General features: G+C 36.6%; 1 protein-coding gene, 1 long non-coding RNA gene and 1 pseudogene across 3 annotated transcripts; 2 read left to right on the forward strand and 1 right to left on the reverse strand.

The window, feature by feature from the left end:
* Positions 1-993: 993 nt before the first annotated feature.
* Positions 994-5497, reverse strand: LOC133720555 (uncharacterized). 2 transcript variants are annotated; one of them, XR_009851923.1, is made up of 5 exons: positions 4971-5497; positions 4764-4882; positions 3041-4067; positions 2251-2313; positions 994-1905 (listed from the first exon to the last, which is right to left on the reverse strand). XR_009851923.1 is itself a non-coding variant. In XM_062146924.1 (5 exons), exons 3-5 carry the CDS (start codon positions 4052-4054, stop codon positions 1594-1596), a joined length of 462 nt encoding a protein of 153 aa, XP_062002908.1. In that variant the 5' UTR covers positions 4055-4067; positions 4764-4882; positions 4971-5497; the 3' UTR covers positions 994-1593. The 2 variants fall into 2 exon arrangements, 1 of the variants encoding a protein (XP_062002908.1); XM_062146924.1 differs by having other exon boundaries at positions 3968-4067.
* Positions 5498-5501: 4 nt separating this feature from the next.
* LOC133720554 (UDP-glycosyltransferase 73C25-like) lies at positions 5502-7451 on the forward strand (annotated as a pseudogene).
* Positions 7452-7662: 211 nt separating this feature from the next.
* Positions 7663-9514, forward strand: LOC133719688 (uncharacterized). The gene is made up of 3 exons (XR_009851373.1): positions 7663-8375; positions 8704-8797; positions 8971-9514. It is a non-coding gene; the product is annotated as an uncharacterized LOC133719688 (long non-coding RNA).
* The last annotated feature ends 7486 nt before the right edge of the window (positions 9515-17000 follow it).

Consider the following 17000-nt stretch of genomic DNA (forward strand, 5'->3'; position numbering starts at 1 on the left):
CTCGAAGAGTGAAGGACGTGTTGTACTATTTTTCTCCTCCTCGAGCTTGTTTTTGTCCCACAGGGTTTTTCACTCGAGCAAGGTTTTTAACGAGGCAACGGATGAAGCGTCACCACCAAGTTTGAGCAGCACAAGGGGGAGTGTTGAAGGAAAATCAGTTTTGTGTGCCTAATCAAACTAGGAGTAGTAATAAGGAGAGAATGTTCTAGAATTCCTAGTTCTATTCGGATTAGATTTCATTTTTACATTAGAACATGTACTTTGTAATCCCTATATATAGGGCTCCTATTCTCAATAATGAAATACAATTCTCTCTTCAATCTCTCTCGAATTCTCTTTTACTTAAACATTATTGTCTTTTTCCTCTACCTAGTAAAAATGAAGTTATTAATTCTAGTCATAGCTTCAAAATTTACCTGATCTCAGAATTAAGGCACTCTTAGTTCACAAGAATGATAATATCTTTGTACATGGACACTTTTGGTTTAGTTAATAGAATATCATTTTCTTTTTTTTTTATCAATTAGTTAATAGAATATCCTTGAAACAGACTTTCTGTGCATCAGTTGCATGTTGCAGGCACTGCAGATACAGATATGATAAAGAGATTGATAAGATTTTGGCGGTTTAACATTATCTATAAGTCCCCTTTCTTTTTTTTCCTTGAAGCAAACCATGTCCATATAACCAATATAGACATATAGTAAAATAAAGTATTGCACGTATATAGGACTACAGCATCCATGCACCACATATTGTTGCAAATTTTTGGCTCAATAAGTCAATATATCAAATCTTATCATCATTACTATCAAAAGTGCAAGCGGCACAAAAGATGATAAGATTTGACATATTGAGCCTAGATGCCCTCATTATCATATCACTATATTCTAACCCCAGTCAAATTTCTTCATTTAGATTACATATATCTTCCCCTCAAATTATATCATTGCAAGTATTTAGGTGCTCTTACAATGGCTTCAGAATCCCATCACTACAAGAAAAAACATATTTAACAACATGCAATTCACGTTGTCAATAACTTTTGACAACGTTTGCCGCATGTTGTAGATGCCAAAGTCATTAAAAGTCCCCGAGTCCTTAACATCGAGCTTTGAACGTTGTCGAAAAGAGGCGAAGCATGTTGTTGTAATTATTCAACAATGAGCTATGCACGTTGTCATAAATTTTCGATAACGTTTCAAGCGCATGTTGTAAGTTTTAACAACATTCTCTGCACGTTGTCATAAATTTTAGACAGCATACACGGTACGTTGTCATATTAATGGATACGTTGTTATAAAATTTCAGTACATACTATTGCACCCAATTTGCTGGGTTATGCTTTCCTGTACCTCTAAACATTCACCATTACTTAAACTCATTCACATGCCAATATTAGTACACACTAACCATGTATGAAAAATTTACATTTCATTAGGAGTGCCACATTCTCTTATACATATGTTCTTTACAAAACAAGCATGACAAAGTACTGGATTCTTTGTTCATCAGCATTGACAAAACATGCATGGTACTCCCTCACCTACATAAATTCTCTAGTAAAGCAAAATGTACCTGCTACTTCAACTACTAAGGGAGCATTTTAATGGAGCTTTTGGGCCATGCAAGAGTGCTTCCTACAGCTTCACCAAGTTGTTTGGCATCCATGGTTGCTCTATACACTTCCATAGTCTGATACTCATCAAACACCACGTCAACCCAAACCTTCCAACAATCTCGTCCAAGAGGCACACAATGAACTTTTGTACTTGGATTTGTTGAAGAGATCTTCCCTTCAGCCACCACTTCATCTTCTTCATAATTGTTCCAATTCAAAAGTGCACATCTTCTATTTTCAAGATCATTGCTTGGAGCATTGATTGGTCTACTTGATTGTTGTGACTACAAATATAAGAAATTAAGAGAGAGAAATATTGGTTTAAACATCTAACTGTAATATTGCTCACACAGTTTCTGGAAGTAATAGCTATTGTATCAGTAGATTAAGAGGATAAAACTTAAAACTGAACATGTACCGTACAGTACCTAGTTGCTTACCAAGAGCAATTCTATTTTATTCTTCAAAGCATAGCCCTACTCTAAAATGATAATTAGACTGTAATGACTAATGATTGTTGTCCAGGAACCTCAAAGCAGAAATTCCTCTCTTGTTATAGCATGACAATAGGTGAATTTTGTTTCACCTAAAATTCATAAATCTTACCAATTATAGCAGAGATTACATACCTGAGAAGTAGTTGCATGTGCATTTATCATTTTCTCTAAGTTTATGTTCTGTTGAGAAGGTCCCTGAATTTAGTTCAAGACACATTAGATTATGCTTCTTCATTCCCAATGGATTTGTTAAGCACAAGCCAGAAACTGCATATCAGATCTATCTTAATTCGTAGTTCACAACATGACCACAGGTCCACAAGTAAAGTAATACCTATAGTCATATGCAGTAAGTCTTGCAACTGAACAACTCATCGCATACCAGAACTCGTTTTTTTTTATTTTAACTCAAAAACACAGTAGTTTCACATTTCCAACTTGAAGATGATATCCCATAAAAAAAAAAAGGAAAAAAAAAAACTTGAAGATGGTATGAAGGCATATCGAATACCAGACTATTCCGCCCACTCATGTTTAATACATAATTTTGTATACCACGTACCAACTACTATCAGATCAATAACTTGATCCCCTAAACAATATAAGTCATATTTTAATAGTAAACTACAATGTCATACACAATTATGTAGCAGAAGATGTCAATGGCTATTTGCAGTCGAGAATACAGGAGCTTTTGAGATGAAGTGTACAAATGAATTCAATTGCAAGAGGTGGTATAGAATCGTTCTAGATAATTGGCAGTTTCTGTGTTTTGTTTCAGAATCCGAAGAGTAATAATGCATTCAAGTTTCAAGAGCAGATTTGTACCTCCTGAGTGGCCTCTTAATAGAAGTTCTGTAACAGATCATGAATGATGCAATACCATGTGTCCAAAAAGCATTTAATAGAAGGAGAAATTTACCCGAAACTCAGGACCAAGTTTGTATTTCACAAAGTTGTCCCATTCTATCTGAGATTTCACATTTGCTGGCTTGACCTTGTCAATTGCACGTTTCTTGGTAGGAAAATCCACAACCAGGCAACTTAAGGCATCACAGAAGGTTGAGACAGAAGGTTTAATCCAAGAGATGCTTACCTCAATTCAGAGATCCTTTGCAAGTTTTGCCTCACTTATTTTATTGATTATAAAATTCTAAACTCTCATCCTAAACGAGCATGAGACATAACTCCCATTATAACATTTACGCCCATACAAGTGAGAAGTGAGATGTGATACCATATGTGTCAAGAAAACCAGATGCCTTGTTTTTTCATAAATGTTGCAAAGGGAGATAAATGCAAACAATCTTTCATTAATACATCAGAATCACTGAAAAATGAGGAAGGAGAAACTCAAGATAAACTGACGGAATTTAGAAAAAGCCTTGACAGTTTAATTGGAATGATAGTCTGATCGCCTTTGCTAGATAGTATCAGCAGTTTGCTGTGGGATTTATTGTATCTTTATTTACTTGTTGTAGTGTATGGCACTTTGGTTGCTTTTGATAAAGAAATAAAATGGATTGTAAAATTGCACGAATGAAAAGAGAAAAAAAAAAGGATAATAAGTCGATATATGTAGACTATAAAAAAATCTCATCATAGATGAAAAACAGGATAAAAAAAAAGTGCAGTGAATGAGTACCTACACTGAGAAAAGAATGAAGCTCGGAAGGAAAAAACAAATTAATCAACTCAAGAGCATTAGATTGTTCAGTAGACTGTAGTAGACAAATAGCACTGAGACAAATGGCTGCTAACAATAATCAAAATAAACATAAGATAAGAGCACTGGCACCTGACAAAAATAATGATGTCAAAGAAAATTTCAACATGACAGATGACAAACCTTATTTTCTTGGTCACGATCAAGCTTCAAGAATATAATATCGTGATATTTCTGTGACAATTCTATATATTTTGGAGCTATAATCATTCAAGGACCACACCTGCGGATGAAGATCAAAGGAAGGAATGACAAATCAAGAGTAACTAATCTTAAGATATTAAGATATACCAAGAAGCATGAGCCGGGTGAGAAACCAAAACAGATTTAGTCATTATAGCAAAGTGGTGCAGGTAATGCAATTGCAGCCTAGGTCCAAGTTATGGTTTCGGTTAGCTAAATTCATGTCCAGTTTCAACTTCATGTTTAATTCTTCTGGCTTTTAAGAATCAATGAAAGATTAAAATGCTACTTTGTTAAAGCCACCGTGTTCTTCCCCCTCTTGACCCTACAAGCAGAAATTGCAGTCCTCACTAAACAATGAATTGAATCGAAAGGAGAAGCTAAAGGCAAATTCTCACACTAAACTTAGCCTATTCCAATTTGCCTCATATATTTTTGAAACTAAACAATTTGCAGAACTATAAATGTCAAAATTCCGTGCTATTCTACTCTACCTATTTTCTCAAAATGCAGAAAACTAGTCATAGATTGCAGCTAACTAAACTTTCTTAATCAATTGCAGATACAATAAGAGAAGCCCATTCAATTCCACAAAGCCATATACTCAATTGCCCATTCAATTCCACAAAGCCATATACTCAATTTCCCATTCAATTGAGTATATGGCTATGTGGAATTTCCGAAAATTTTCGAACCAAACACTACCATGAACGAACAATAAGTCAAAAAAAAGTACCTGTAATCAGAATCGGAGAAGCATTGCAGGAATCGAAGGGAGCTGATCTTGAGAAAGAGCTTGAGCTTGAGCTTCAGAAGGGAACCAAAGACAGAGAAGCTGAGCTGAGCTGAGAGACGCTGCGAGTGAGAGAGAGAGAGAGAGAGAGAGATCTGAGCTTTTGAGAGAATTTGAAATTGAAAACTGAGAATGAAGAGCGATTGGTACCTGGAGACGAGTTGATGGCGGGAGGGAAGGACTGCTTGAAGTCTGAAACGACTAGGTGGCTCCGAGCCCGTCGAACATTATGAAGGTCACCGTCGACTGAGGCGAGAGCTTTTGGTGGCGGGAAATGAGTTTTGGCTTCGACTAGGGCGTTTAGTGGCTTTGTAAAAGGTAGGTCAACCAAATTTCAAATTTCTCCTAAAATTTAGAATAAAACGGACAGCTCCCCTCACCAATTTTTTTTTTTTTATCTCAAAGTTTTGACAGCGTTCGCCACATGTTGTCATTCTGAAAAATTTTCAACAACGTGCACACCTGCTTGTTGATAACTTAATTGACAACTTGCAGATAACAACACACAAAGTAGATTGTTGATAACCAAATTAACAACGTGCAAATGACGCGTGTGGTATTAAATGATTTACTACAACGCACATTATTTGCTCGTTGTCGAATACTGTAAGTAACAACGAACATTTAGAGCATGTTGTTATTGTGATGTTGTGGTAGACTACTTTTCTTGTAGTGCATGATCAACTTCACTTTGTTTTAATACCTCTAATGTCTCCAGGGCACCTCATACCAATGGCAGACATGGCTAAGCTATTGGCACTACATGGTGTGGTGGTCACAATTGTAACCACACCCCTTAATGCCATTCGAATCAAACCAATCATAGATCGTGCGATTGATTCTGGTCTCCCTATTCATATGGTGCAGTTCAGTTTGCCACTCCATGAGTTTGGTTTGCCAGAGGGATGTGAAAACTTGGATTCAGTTCCCTCAAGAAACTTGTTTCTGAATTTCTTTGATGCAGTTAGCAAGCTGCATCAGTCAGTAGAACAATTGCTTGAAACAATAAAACCCATTCCAAGCTGCATAATTTCAGATAGAGGTCTTTCATGGGCGGCTGAGATTGCTCAGAAGTTTGGGTTACCAAATCTTTTGTTTGATGGGACTAATTGCTTTACTCTTTTGTGTACTCATAATATACAAGCACACAAGATCCTAGACAGTGTTTCAGGCTCAGACCCCTTTGTGGTGCCTGGTTTGCCTGATGAGATTGAGCTTACTTCAGCCCAATTGCCGGGGCACCTGAATCCTTCGTCAGATGATTTAAGAGTTCTCCACAAAAAGATAGAGAAAGCTAAAGGAGCTTTTGGAATTGTTGTGAATAGCTTTGAGGAGTTGGAACCGGAATATTTCTCAGAGTATAGAAAGGTTACTAGTAGAGTTTGGAGTATCGGTCCAGTGTCACTGTCCAACCAGACAGAACTGGACAAAGCTCAAAGAGGAAACAAGGCCTCAATTGATAAAAAGAATGCCTGAAATGGCTTGATTCATGGCCTGAGAGGTCTGTGGTTTATGTATGTCTTGGAAGCCTTAGCCGTGTCACGACTCTTCAATTGATAGAGCTAGGTTTAGGCCTAGAAACTTCAGACTGTCCTTTTGTTTGGGTGATAAGCAGAAACAATTCAGAAGAATGGGGAAAATGGCTGTTCGAAGATGGATTTGAGGAGAGGATTAAAGGAAGAGGACTATTAATCTATGGTTGGGCACCACAAGTATTGATATTATCACATTCTTCAGTAGGTGGATTTCTAACACATGGTGGTTGGAATTCAACATTGGAAGGGATTTGTGCTGGGATTCCTATGATCACATGGCCTATGTTTGCTGAGCAGTTCTACAATGAGAAGTTGATAGTGCAAGTCTTGAAGATTGGTGAGAGAGTTGGGGCTAATGTGGGCATTCCATTGGGGAAACAAGAGAGCTCTAGGGTGTTGGTGAAGAGTGGTGAGTTTAAAGAGGCCATAGACAACGTGATGAACAAGGAAGGGAATAAAGAAGGAGAAGAGAGAAGAGAGAGAGCAAGAAAGCTTGCAATGATGGCAAAGAAAGCTACAGAGGAGGGAGGCTCTTCTTACCTTAATATTAGACTGTTAATTGAAGATATAAGATTATACAAACACAACTAGCCATGCCCATTTAGGCTAAGATATGAATCATTTCAATTTATGGTCCATGAACTTGCACTATGCTAGTATGCAGTATACCCTTATCTTAATTTTTTATGATTTTTTTTTTTTTTTATACGAAAAGAACCTTTTATGTTTGGGATGTCATTCTTTCTTAATCAGGCACGTCTATGATGAGAAATCAGTTAAGAAAATGGTATGGTTTGCCCATACCATGAAATCAAGTTTTGTATGTGCATGTTTATATTTCTTTAAGCTATTTTTCAAGCTACCCAATCAGGAGTATACCTTTCCTTGACTATATTTTAATTGAAGTGTAATAGGTGACAAAGTTCTGAACTAGATAATCTAGATGTTCCCTACAAATTATGCTCACTAGAACTCTAGAAGACAGCTGATTGATCGAGGAACAAACATCATTTTTGATGAATTGCGAGGTGTACCAACATATAGTCGACAGATCGATCAAGTCTAGAATTAAGAAATTAGAATTAAGACGAGGAAGTAACGGGTTTTTGGTCGATTAATAAATTTGATGCCTAAGAATCAAGGACTCTTCGGTTTTTGATTGGTGGAGTCTTGGTCTATTCTTGAAATCTGTTTATCTGTCTAGAACTATCTAGTGGCTTTGTTATTGATTGAGTTTGTGTTTTTTATGATATTTATTAATTAAGCTGGTGCTTTCCAATGTTAATTAAGAGTGTGGTAATCTAAGGTTCATATTCTAGAATGAGTATCTAGTGATTCTAGTCCCTATAAGAAGGTCTATCTACTATTTTTAGGAGAATGAAAGAAAATATTCAGTTTAAGCATTGGAGGTTTGATCCCTCGAAGTAATCATTGCCTTCTACCCTGTTAAGTTTCTAGCTGATAGGATCTCTACAAGGCTCTCTCTCCATTAATTGCACTATAGTACATGATGTTACCAATTGGCGGCCTTATCTTATCGGAAGACACTTTTTAGATTAAAACTGATCATAGTAGCATCGATCAAATACATCCTGGAGCAAATAATCTCCTCAATGGAACGGCAGTGTTGCGTATCTAAACTGATGGGATATGACTATGAAATAATCTACAAGAAAGGAATGGAAAATGTGGTAGCATATGCATTATCACGGTTGCCAGGTCAAGCTGAACTTTCGACAATTCGAGCCCCTATTTTTGCTGGAATTGATGACATTAGGAGAAAATGGATGGAAGACAATGTGGTGCATGCAAGAGCTGATTCATAAGCTACAACAAAAACCAAGTGTTGTTCGTCACTATACATGGGAAGGGACAGACCTTAGACACAAGGGGTGCATCGTTCTAGTGGTTTACTCGGCTCAAAACCATCAGTACTCTATGAATTCCATGCTTCATTCGTTGGACAATTCGGTTACCTTCGAACATACATAAGGCTCTCTCTTTGACTGGAAGGGGATGTGTAAGGACATTTCTTTACTGTTCTTATGCAGATCCGCAAATGGATCTCGTTTTGTAGCCTTTCATTTCCTTCTTTCTTTTTCTTTCCTTATCTTTTCCCCTGCTTCTCTCTCTCTGTTTGATTTTTTCTGAATAGAAGAAAAATTGCAGAGCTAAAGATATAGCTGCAATCTTTCTAGACTTTGTTGAGTTTGTTTGCCAATCAGATCAGAGAAGCTCACTAGTTCAGTGGCTGTCTCTTTGCTTTTGGGATTTTTTGTTTCATGATTAAAAATAAGCAATTCAAATTCAGAGCTTAAAAAATTTCTGACTTTACCTCATTTCCTCAGCTAGCAACTGGAGCTTGGGCTTTCATCTAGATCTGTGGAGAGTTTTTCATGCAGTCAATGAAATCTTTGAACAGAAAACAGTGATTTATGACTGGTGGGTCATTTTGTTTTACTTCTCATTTAGACTGAATCTATATGTGCTCGATCATGTTCTTTTTTTTTCTTTTTTTCTATAAGTGGTATTGTTGTTCATATCTGGGTTCGATCTGTTGGATCTGCTACAAGATCTTTGGCTTATTTTGATGTCTTAAGCTTTGATTTCTGCAGTAAGTGGTGTTATTGTTCATATATATCAGTCACCGACGCATCAAAGTATATGGACCCATCTCCTCAATCCCTCTTCAGGTGCGTTTCTCTAGGATTTGTTTGAAATTCTTCTCGGGTAAGTTTGAATCTATTTTCTAATTCTCAATTTGCCATGTATTGTGATCTAATCTAGTATTTCCTCTGATGGTTGGTTAAGCTAGCTGGAATTCCTGTCTATGATCAGAAACAATTAATGAGGAGGATTCCAATTGATGTTTGATTGTTTTTTCGATGGTAATTGATGTTTGATTGTTGCTTCCGGTGATATACACTTGTACAGAAACTGACAACATTGAGAAGATTTTCATATGGAGCGGAAGAGACTTGGACGTGTAGAAGTAGAAGTAGAAGTAGTAGTAGTAGTAGCAGTAGCAGTAGAGGTAGAAGTAAAAGTACTGATGTATTGTAATTAGTATGAAAGTTAATGTTTGTATTTTAGTGAATTTGAAATTGAATATCCGATAATTCATTTCTCATCAATATATATTTTTTTTAATTGTTTTTATGAAAGAAGACACGAACAAAAGAAAATGTGACTACAAGAATATGATAATAATAATAATATAAAGGCACTTGCATGGGTCCCACATGTCTGAATTTGAAACCAAGTCACGAGAGAAAAGAAAACATGTGTGTCTTTTCCATCAAAGCAACTGACCCTCTAAAAGAGTGGCTGCAACGTTGCTTTACCCATAGCAACAGTTAATCGTGGGTGGGTATTGGGGGTCAAAGGCACATTCCTTTTGTTCAAATTTGTAGTGGTGTCGTCTCACTAAGTATGCACATTTCTGCTCTTTATCTCATCCATATACTGCTGCTATTATTGCTTAATTGTTTGTTGAGCTGCATAGAATGCATCAGTCAATAGTTAATTATGAACGAGATCCGACGTTCACTAGCACTTTTTGGAAGGAACTCTTTCGTTTACGAGGAACACAACTGAAAATGAGTACTTCTTACCACCCTCAAATGGGTGGTCAAACGTACCGAAGTAGTTAATCGGTGCTTGGAAACTTATTTGAGATGCTTTACTTTACTAGTGAACGGCCAAAGGATTGGGTTCACTGGCTCCGGCCCTTAGGGTGAGTGGTGGAATAATACAACGTTCCACTTATCCATTAAGAAAACTCCCTTTGAGGCTCTGTATAGACGTTCCCCTCGATCTACTCATTACTTCCTATATAGACTCATGCCAGCTCAAGTGTTCATCAAGTGGACTGTGACCTGCACAATTTAGTTGATGCACAAGCTAGAATGAAGCAGCAAGCTGACAAGCACCGCAATGAACGTCAATTTGAGGTCGGTGATTGGGTATTCCTGCGACTCCAGCCTTATAAGCAAACCTCTATTACAATATATTCTTGCATCCAAGAAACTATCTCCTCGCTTTTATGGCCCTTACAAAGTCCTTGCACTCATCGGACCAGTAGCTTATAGACTTGACTTACCAGATGGAACTAAAATTCATCCTATGTTCCATGTTTCTTGTCTTAAAAAGAAAGTGGGTGTGATAGAAGCATTTTAATGTGATATTTTAATAGTTAATTCCTCACATTTTGCTTAGTTAATTCCTTAACGAATCGATTTTTAATTCAATTTTTATTTTTAGGTACATTGGAGTAGATGATGATGAAATAAGTGTTAGGTCCATAAAATGATGGAGAAAAATGGAAATGCACTAAAAAGGTCAACTTTACACATTTTCCTACTCCGGCTAGGAGAAACCAAGCCAAGCAAGGAAGAAGGAGCGACCACCTGACCAAATGAACTTCAAATGAGCTGAAACCTTCCAGATCCATTCTAGACATCCTAAGAAACATTTCTTATGAAGAGTGCAAGAGCCAAAAAGAAGTGGAAGGCCTTCAAACAGTCAGCCCAATGTTCTGCAGAAGCAAAACTGGAAAACTGGACCTGTAAGGAGTCCAGCAGAAATTCCGGCCCAAACACATGGAGATAAATTCTGAAAATTTTACAGAATGATCTACACTCATGATGGATCATTTCATATGAAGAAGTCACGGGCAAAATCTGAAGTCTTGGTGGAGAATTAATTGAAGGAAAAATGAGTAGAAAGTGACTCAAACCTAACAAATTCCATTAGTGTTTAAATATTCAAACCTAATAAATTCCATTAATGTTTAAATGCTCAAACCTAACATATCATCATTTGTTTAAATCCAAATAGTTTTGCTTGGTAGCCTATAAATAGAGGCTACAACAAAGAAGAAAGACATTCCTTCATCCATTCCATCTTCTTTGTCTCTCCATTTCCTTTCCATTTTCCTTTCCATCCTCTAGTTTCAAGTTTAGTCATCTCCACGAGTTCAAGCAAGGCCAAAGAAGAAGAAGAGAAGCCGTGAGCACTTCCATCCATAGCCATCCTTGAAGCTTGCTTTCGAGTTTCAAGAATCCACAACGTGAATCATCCATCTCATCTTCATCCACGGTGTAATCCTATTCTCCTTTGTAACCTTTGCTTTGAATTTCGTTGGTTATGAACTAGTTGACATATATGTTTGAACAAAGTATTATTTCTGGAATTTTTATGATTAATTGAGAATTTTCAGATTCATATATTGTGATTCGAGAGTTGCTTATGTGGGTTTGTTTAATTAAATTTGCGTTATAGATAACTTTTGTATTTTAATCTTATGTGGTTGCAAACACTTAGGGTTTCGATATGAATGGTGCTAGGTTTAAGAACATGAAATCGACTTTTCGTTTTGTGTAAACTTGAATCAAAGTAGTAAAGGTTTTGTACAAAGATCGAATTTAATTAAAGAGAATTGCAATTAGGTGGACTTTTCCATACTAAGTTGTACACTTGAGTTGATAGCCTTTCTCTATGTGTAATGCGTTAAACATGACATGATTGACTAGCTTTCTAGGGTTTGATTGCATGTTTGATAGGATTAATCTAGGTGCTTTCGCTTAGGTTAATTAGCATTGAAAAGTAAAAAATGGGAATTCATTTGCTTTCGAATGTTTCACATGATCAACTCCTTTCTCATGACTTAGATGAACAATATTAGGGTTTGAATCAATTTTAATCATAAGTTTCGGTTTTGATCTTTGTTCCTTCATTCCATTCGTATTTTTATGTTTTTGCATTTTTATTTGTTTTCTTAACTTAGTTTATTTTCGAATCCAAAATCCAAAATTCCCCCTTTTTCGTAAATATGTTTATACTTGTGAATATCTTTGTGTTTATATTACTTTGTTTTAATTTTAATTGTTTAATTGTTTGACAATGACAGGTGTACCCTCAATCCCCGGAATAGAACGATCCCTATTTGCTTATACTACTAACGATCTTTTCAGGGTTAAATTATGCGCTTGCTTTGAGCGTATCAATTTTTGGCGCCGTTGCCGGGGAAAAATGGAAATGCACTAAAAAGGTCAACTTTACACATTTTCCTACTCCGGCTAGGAGAAACCAAGCCAAGCAAGGAAGAAGGAGCGACCACCTGACCAAATGAACTTCAAATGAGCTGAAACCTTCCAGATCCATTCTAGACATCCTAAGAAACATTTCTTATGAAGAGTGCAAGAGCCAAAAAGAAGTGGAAGGCCTTCAAACAGTCAGCCCAATGTTCTGCAGAAGCAAAACTGGAAAACTGGACCTGTAAGGAGTCCAGCAGAAATTCCGGCCCAAACACATGGAGATAAATTCTGAAAATTTTACAGAATGATCTACACTCATGATGGATCATTTCATATGAAGAAGTCACGGGCAAAATCTGAAGTCTTGGTGGAGAATTAATTGAAGGAAAAATGAGTAGAAAGTGACTCAAACCTAACAAATTCCATTAGTGTTTAAATATTCAAACCTAATAAATTCCATTAATGTTTAAATGCTCAAACCTAACATATCATCATTTGTTTAAATCCAAATAGTTTTGCTTGGTAGCCTATAAATAGAGGCTACAACAAAGAAGAAAGACATTCCTTCATCCATTCCATCTTCTTTGTCTCTCCATTTCCTTTCCATTTTCCTTTCCATCCTCTAGTTTCAAGTTTAGTCATCTCCACGAGTTCAAGCAAGGCCAAAGAAGAAGAAGAGAAGCCGTGAGCACTTCCATCCATAGCCATCCTTGAAGCTTGCTTTCGAGTTTCAAGAATCCACAACGTGAATCATCCATCTCATCTTCATCCACGGTGTAATCCTATTCTCCTTTGTAACCTTTGCTTTGAATTTCGTTGGTTATGAACTAGTTGACATATATGTTTGAACAAAGTATTATTTCTGGAATTTTTATGATTAATTGAGAATTTTCAGATTCATATATTGTGATTCGAGAGTTGCTTATGTGGGTTTGTTTAATTAAATTTGCGTTATAGATAACTTTTGTATTTTAATCTTATGTGGTTGCAAACACTTAGGGTTTCGATATGAATGGTGCTAGGTTTAAGAACATGAAATCGACTTTTCGTTTTGTGTAAACTTGAATCAAAGTAGTAAAGGTTTTGTACAAAGATCGAATTTAATTAAAGAGAATTGCAATTAGGTGGACTTTTCCATACTAAGTTGTACACTTGAGTTGATAGCCTTTCTCTATGTGTAATGCGTTAAACATGACATGATTGACTAGCTTTCTAGGGTTTGATTGCATGTTTGATAGGATTAATCTAGGTGCTTTCGCTTAGGTTAATTAGCATTGAAAAGTAAAAAATGGGAATTCATTTGCTTTCGAATGTTTCACATGATCAACTCCTTTCTCATGACTTAGATGAATAATATTTGGGTTTGAATCAATTTTAATCATAAGTTTCGGTTTTGATCTTTGTTCCTTCATTCCATTCGTATTTTTATGTTTTTGCATTTTTATTTGTTTTCTTAACTTAGTTTATTTTCGAATCCAAAATCCAAAATTCCCCCTTTTTCGTAAATATGTTTATACTTGTGAATATCTTTGTGTTTATATTACTTTGTTTTAATTTTAATTGTTTAATTGTTTGACAATGACAGGTGTACCCTCAATCCCCGGAATAGAACGATCCCTACTTGCTTATACTACTAATGATATTTATAGGGTTAAATTATGCGCTTGCTTTGAGCGTATCAATTTTTGGCGCCGTTGCCGGGGATTGAAAAATCACTTGTTTTTGTTTATAATTGTTGTATATAAACTGTTTGATACTTAGTTTAAATTAACTAGGTTGTTTTTTTTTTATTGTTGAATACGAATTTAATTGTAGGTTGTAAATTAAAGAAGGAATAGGTGAAGTCGTGTTTATTAATATTGGCCTAAACCCCTTATTGGTACCTAGTTCAGGTCCCTTAAGGTTGAGGGCGGCCTTTATTAACATTCATTGAACTGTCTAACACACTTAGGACCTTTTACATCCTAGTAAGAATATCCTATGTGAGATGGTGTCTAGGAAGGGGACAACGTTCATGACGGGTTTTTGAATCCAGAAGTGCTTATAAATGGGCTTAGCTCATGCCAAAATGGATTTTTCCTCTCGTGTTCACCCTCCCCTACCTGGCCATTTCAGTAAGGTTGCCCAACGGATGTAGGAGGGACTTTGTGTCTAGACGACTATACTTGGGCCGCACGTCCACTTGATTTACCGCTTGGAATTAGATTTGATATCAATAATGTTTATAACAAAAGAAATACTTGTGCATACTCTTTACGTGTAAATTATTTTGTTGTTTCACACTTTATACTTGTAAAAATACTTTTTACGTTTTATACTCACTTGTGTACTTAACTTGTGTCTTATGTACAAAATACTTGTTAATTATACTTGTAGTTTGTAATTCATAGTTACTTGTTTATTTTTTTTGTATTTCTTTGTTAATATTAAGTTACTAACTTTATTTAATGTAGGTACCGTCTGGCTGCAAGACGTAAAATACAAGCGCTGCTTGGGAGGCAACCCAATTCAGAATATAATCAGATTTGCTTTCTCTTCCCCTTTTACTCCTCCATTTTCTTTTTGTTTTAGTAGTTATTTTCGTAAATTCCATCCCTATATGCTTACTTATTTCATTGCATGCTTTTAATTGATTACATTGAGGATAATGCAATATTTAAGTGTGGGGGAAGGGATTTATATTTTTGTCTTTCATTTTGAATCCTATAAATATTTTTGTCTTTCATTTTGTGTCCTATAAATATTTTTGAGTCCTATATTTTTTAATAATAATAAAAAAAAATTAAAAAAAATAAAAATAAAAATAAAATAAAATGCATTCATTCAGTCTTATTAAATTCAGCTTTTTACAAAAAAAAAAAATAATAATAATAATAATAAAAAAAAAAAATTTAAAAAAAAAATTAAAAAAAAAAAAAAAAAATGCATTCATTCAGTCTTATTAATTTCAGCTATTTACAAAAAAAAAAAAAAATAATAATAATAATAATAATAATAATAATACTCTATACTAAGCCATGTCTGCATCTCTGTAGGAGTTGAGACTGAGCTCAAGGGAAATGTGAGAGCCACCGCCATAACCGCTACCTCTCTCGGAAGTAGTCTTCATGATGCCCAAGATGTCCTCACCATGCATGGGGAACAATGGAAGGGTTTCAATCTCCTGGTGATCTCCTCCTCGTTGTTGCAGGGATGTTTGTCCTCCTGTTGTGCCAAAAGAGTTGTACTGGTATTAGTGTTGAAGTGTGAGGAAGAATATGAAACAAAATTTAAATCAAGAAATCCTTCATTACCAGTAGAATCAGTGGAACCAAAGTTGAGATTAATGGATCTACCATCATCAGTAGAACTAGTGGACCCAAAATTGATGTCAATGGATCCACCAGCTGGCCCAAAATTGATGTCGATGGATCCACCAGCACCAGTAGAACCAGCTGGCCCAAAATTGAGATCAATGGATCCACCAGTACCAGGAGAACTAGTTCCCATGGGCACTTGAGCAGCCTGATTGCACCTCTTCATCTGCTTCTCTCGAGCCCTGACATTCTGGAACCAAAAATAAATGTTCTTGCCCTCAACATGTCCATACTGGTTCAGCTGGAGACAGATCTCGTGAATATGCTCTGTAGTTGGGCGCTTAACTCCCTTGTCGTAGTAAAGATCCTTGAGGATCCTTATTTGATCTGGAGTAGGAACCCACCTGGCACGGCTTCGCCAGAAATCTGTGTTGGCACTACTCCCGGCTGCTTGGTTGTTTCCTCCATCCTCGATTTGTTGCTGGGTTTGTAGCTCCATCAGTTGCAGAGTTCGTGGTTCCATGGTGATGGGTTGAGGGGATGTGAAGATCGAAGAGTAAAGTTGTCAAGTGTTTGAAGGAGTTGTTGTTAAAGGGATTAAGGATGATGATGGTGTGTTGGAGATCTGAAAGTTCAGAGGAAAGATGAGATTGAATCAACTAGATGGGAGAGAAGATCAGAAGAGAAGGATTGAATCGAAGAAGAAATATTTTGAGTTTTGAAAGAAGAGGAAAAGCTGAAGAGTTGGGAGAGAGGGGCTGGAACTCAGGAGAGATTTTCGTTCCTTTGGAGTGAACAGTTGCGCCCTCAGAATGCACCTATTTATAGAGCTAGGTGAGCAGATCTCCACCGTTGGATGGACGATTCCTGTGATTCATTCTACGCGTTGGATTAAAGTCGCCCTGAAACCCGGAAAAGTTGTTGGCGCGTGGAGAGCGTGTAAGGGGACCGAGGGAATCTCGAGGCGCTGTGGCAGACAGCTGTAGCCGAAAGCAGATTTGACTGCCATAAATCACGGAAGGGATAAGCCGTGACACAAGTGGGCCGTACTTGGGCCTGTCTCGGATCAAGGCATCACTGTAGCTGTGGGTGGAGGCCTGATGGGCCGAGTTTCAGAAACAGTTTTGGACATGATGGGCCGAGTTTCTGAAACAGTTTTGGATGAGTTGGGCTGGGTTTCTGCAACAGTCTTGGATGTTTTGTGCCGAATTGTTGAAACAGTTGAAACAGTTGGTTTAAATAAAAGGATTGGTATGGATAATAACGTGAGCAGCCGTGCTCGAGTGGTTGAGTGTAAAGTTCGTGTACAAG

The sequence above is a fragment of the Rosa rugosa genome, chromosome 7 (genome assembly GCF_958449725.1).
Source record: "Rosa rugosa chromosome 7, drRosRugo1.1, whole genome shotgun sequence".
Classification (NCBI taxonomy): domain Eukaryota; kingdom Viridiplantae; phylum Streptophyta; class Magnoliopsida; order Rosales; family Rosaceae; genus Rosa; species Rosa rugosa.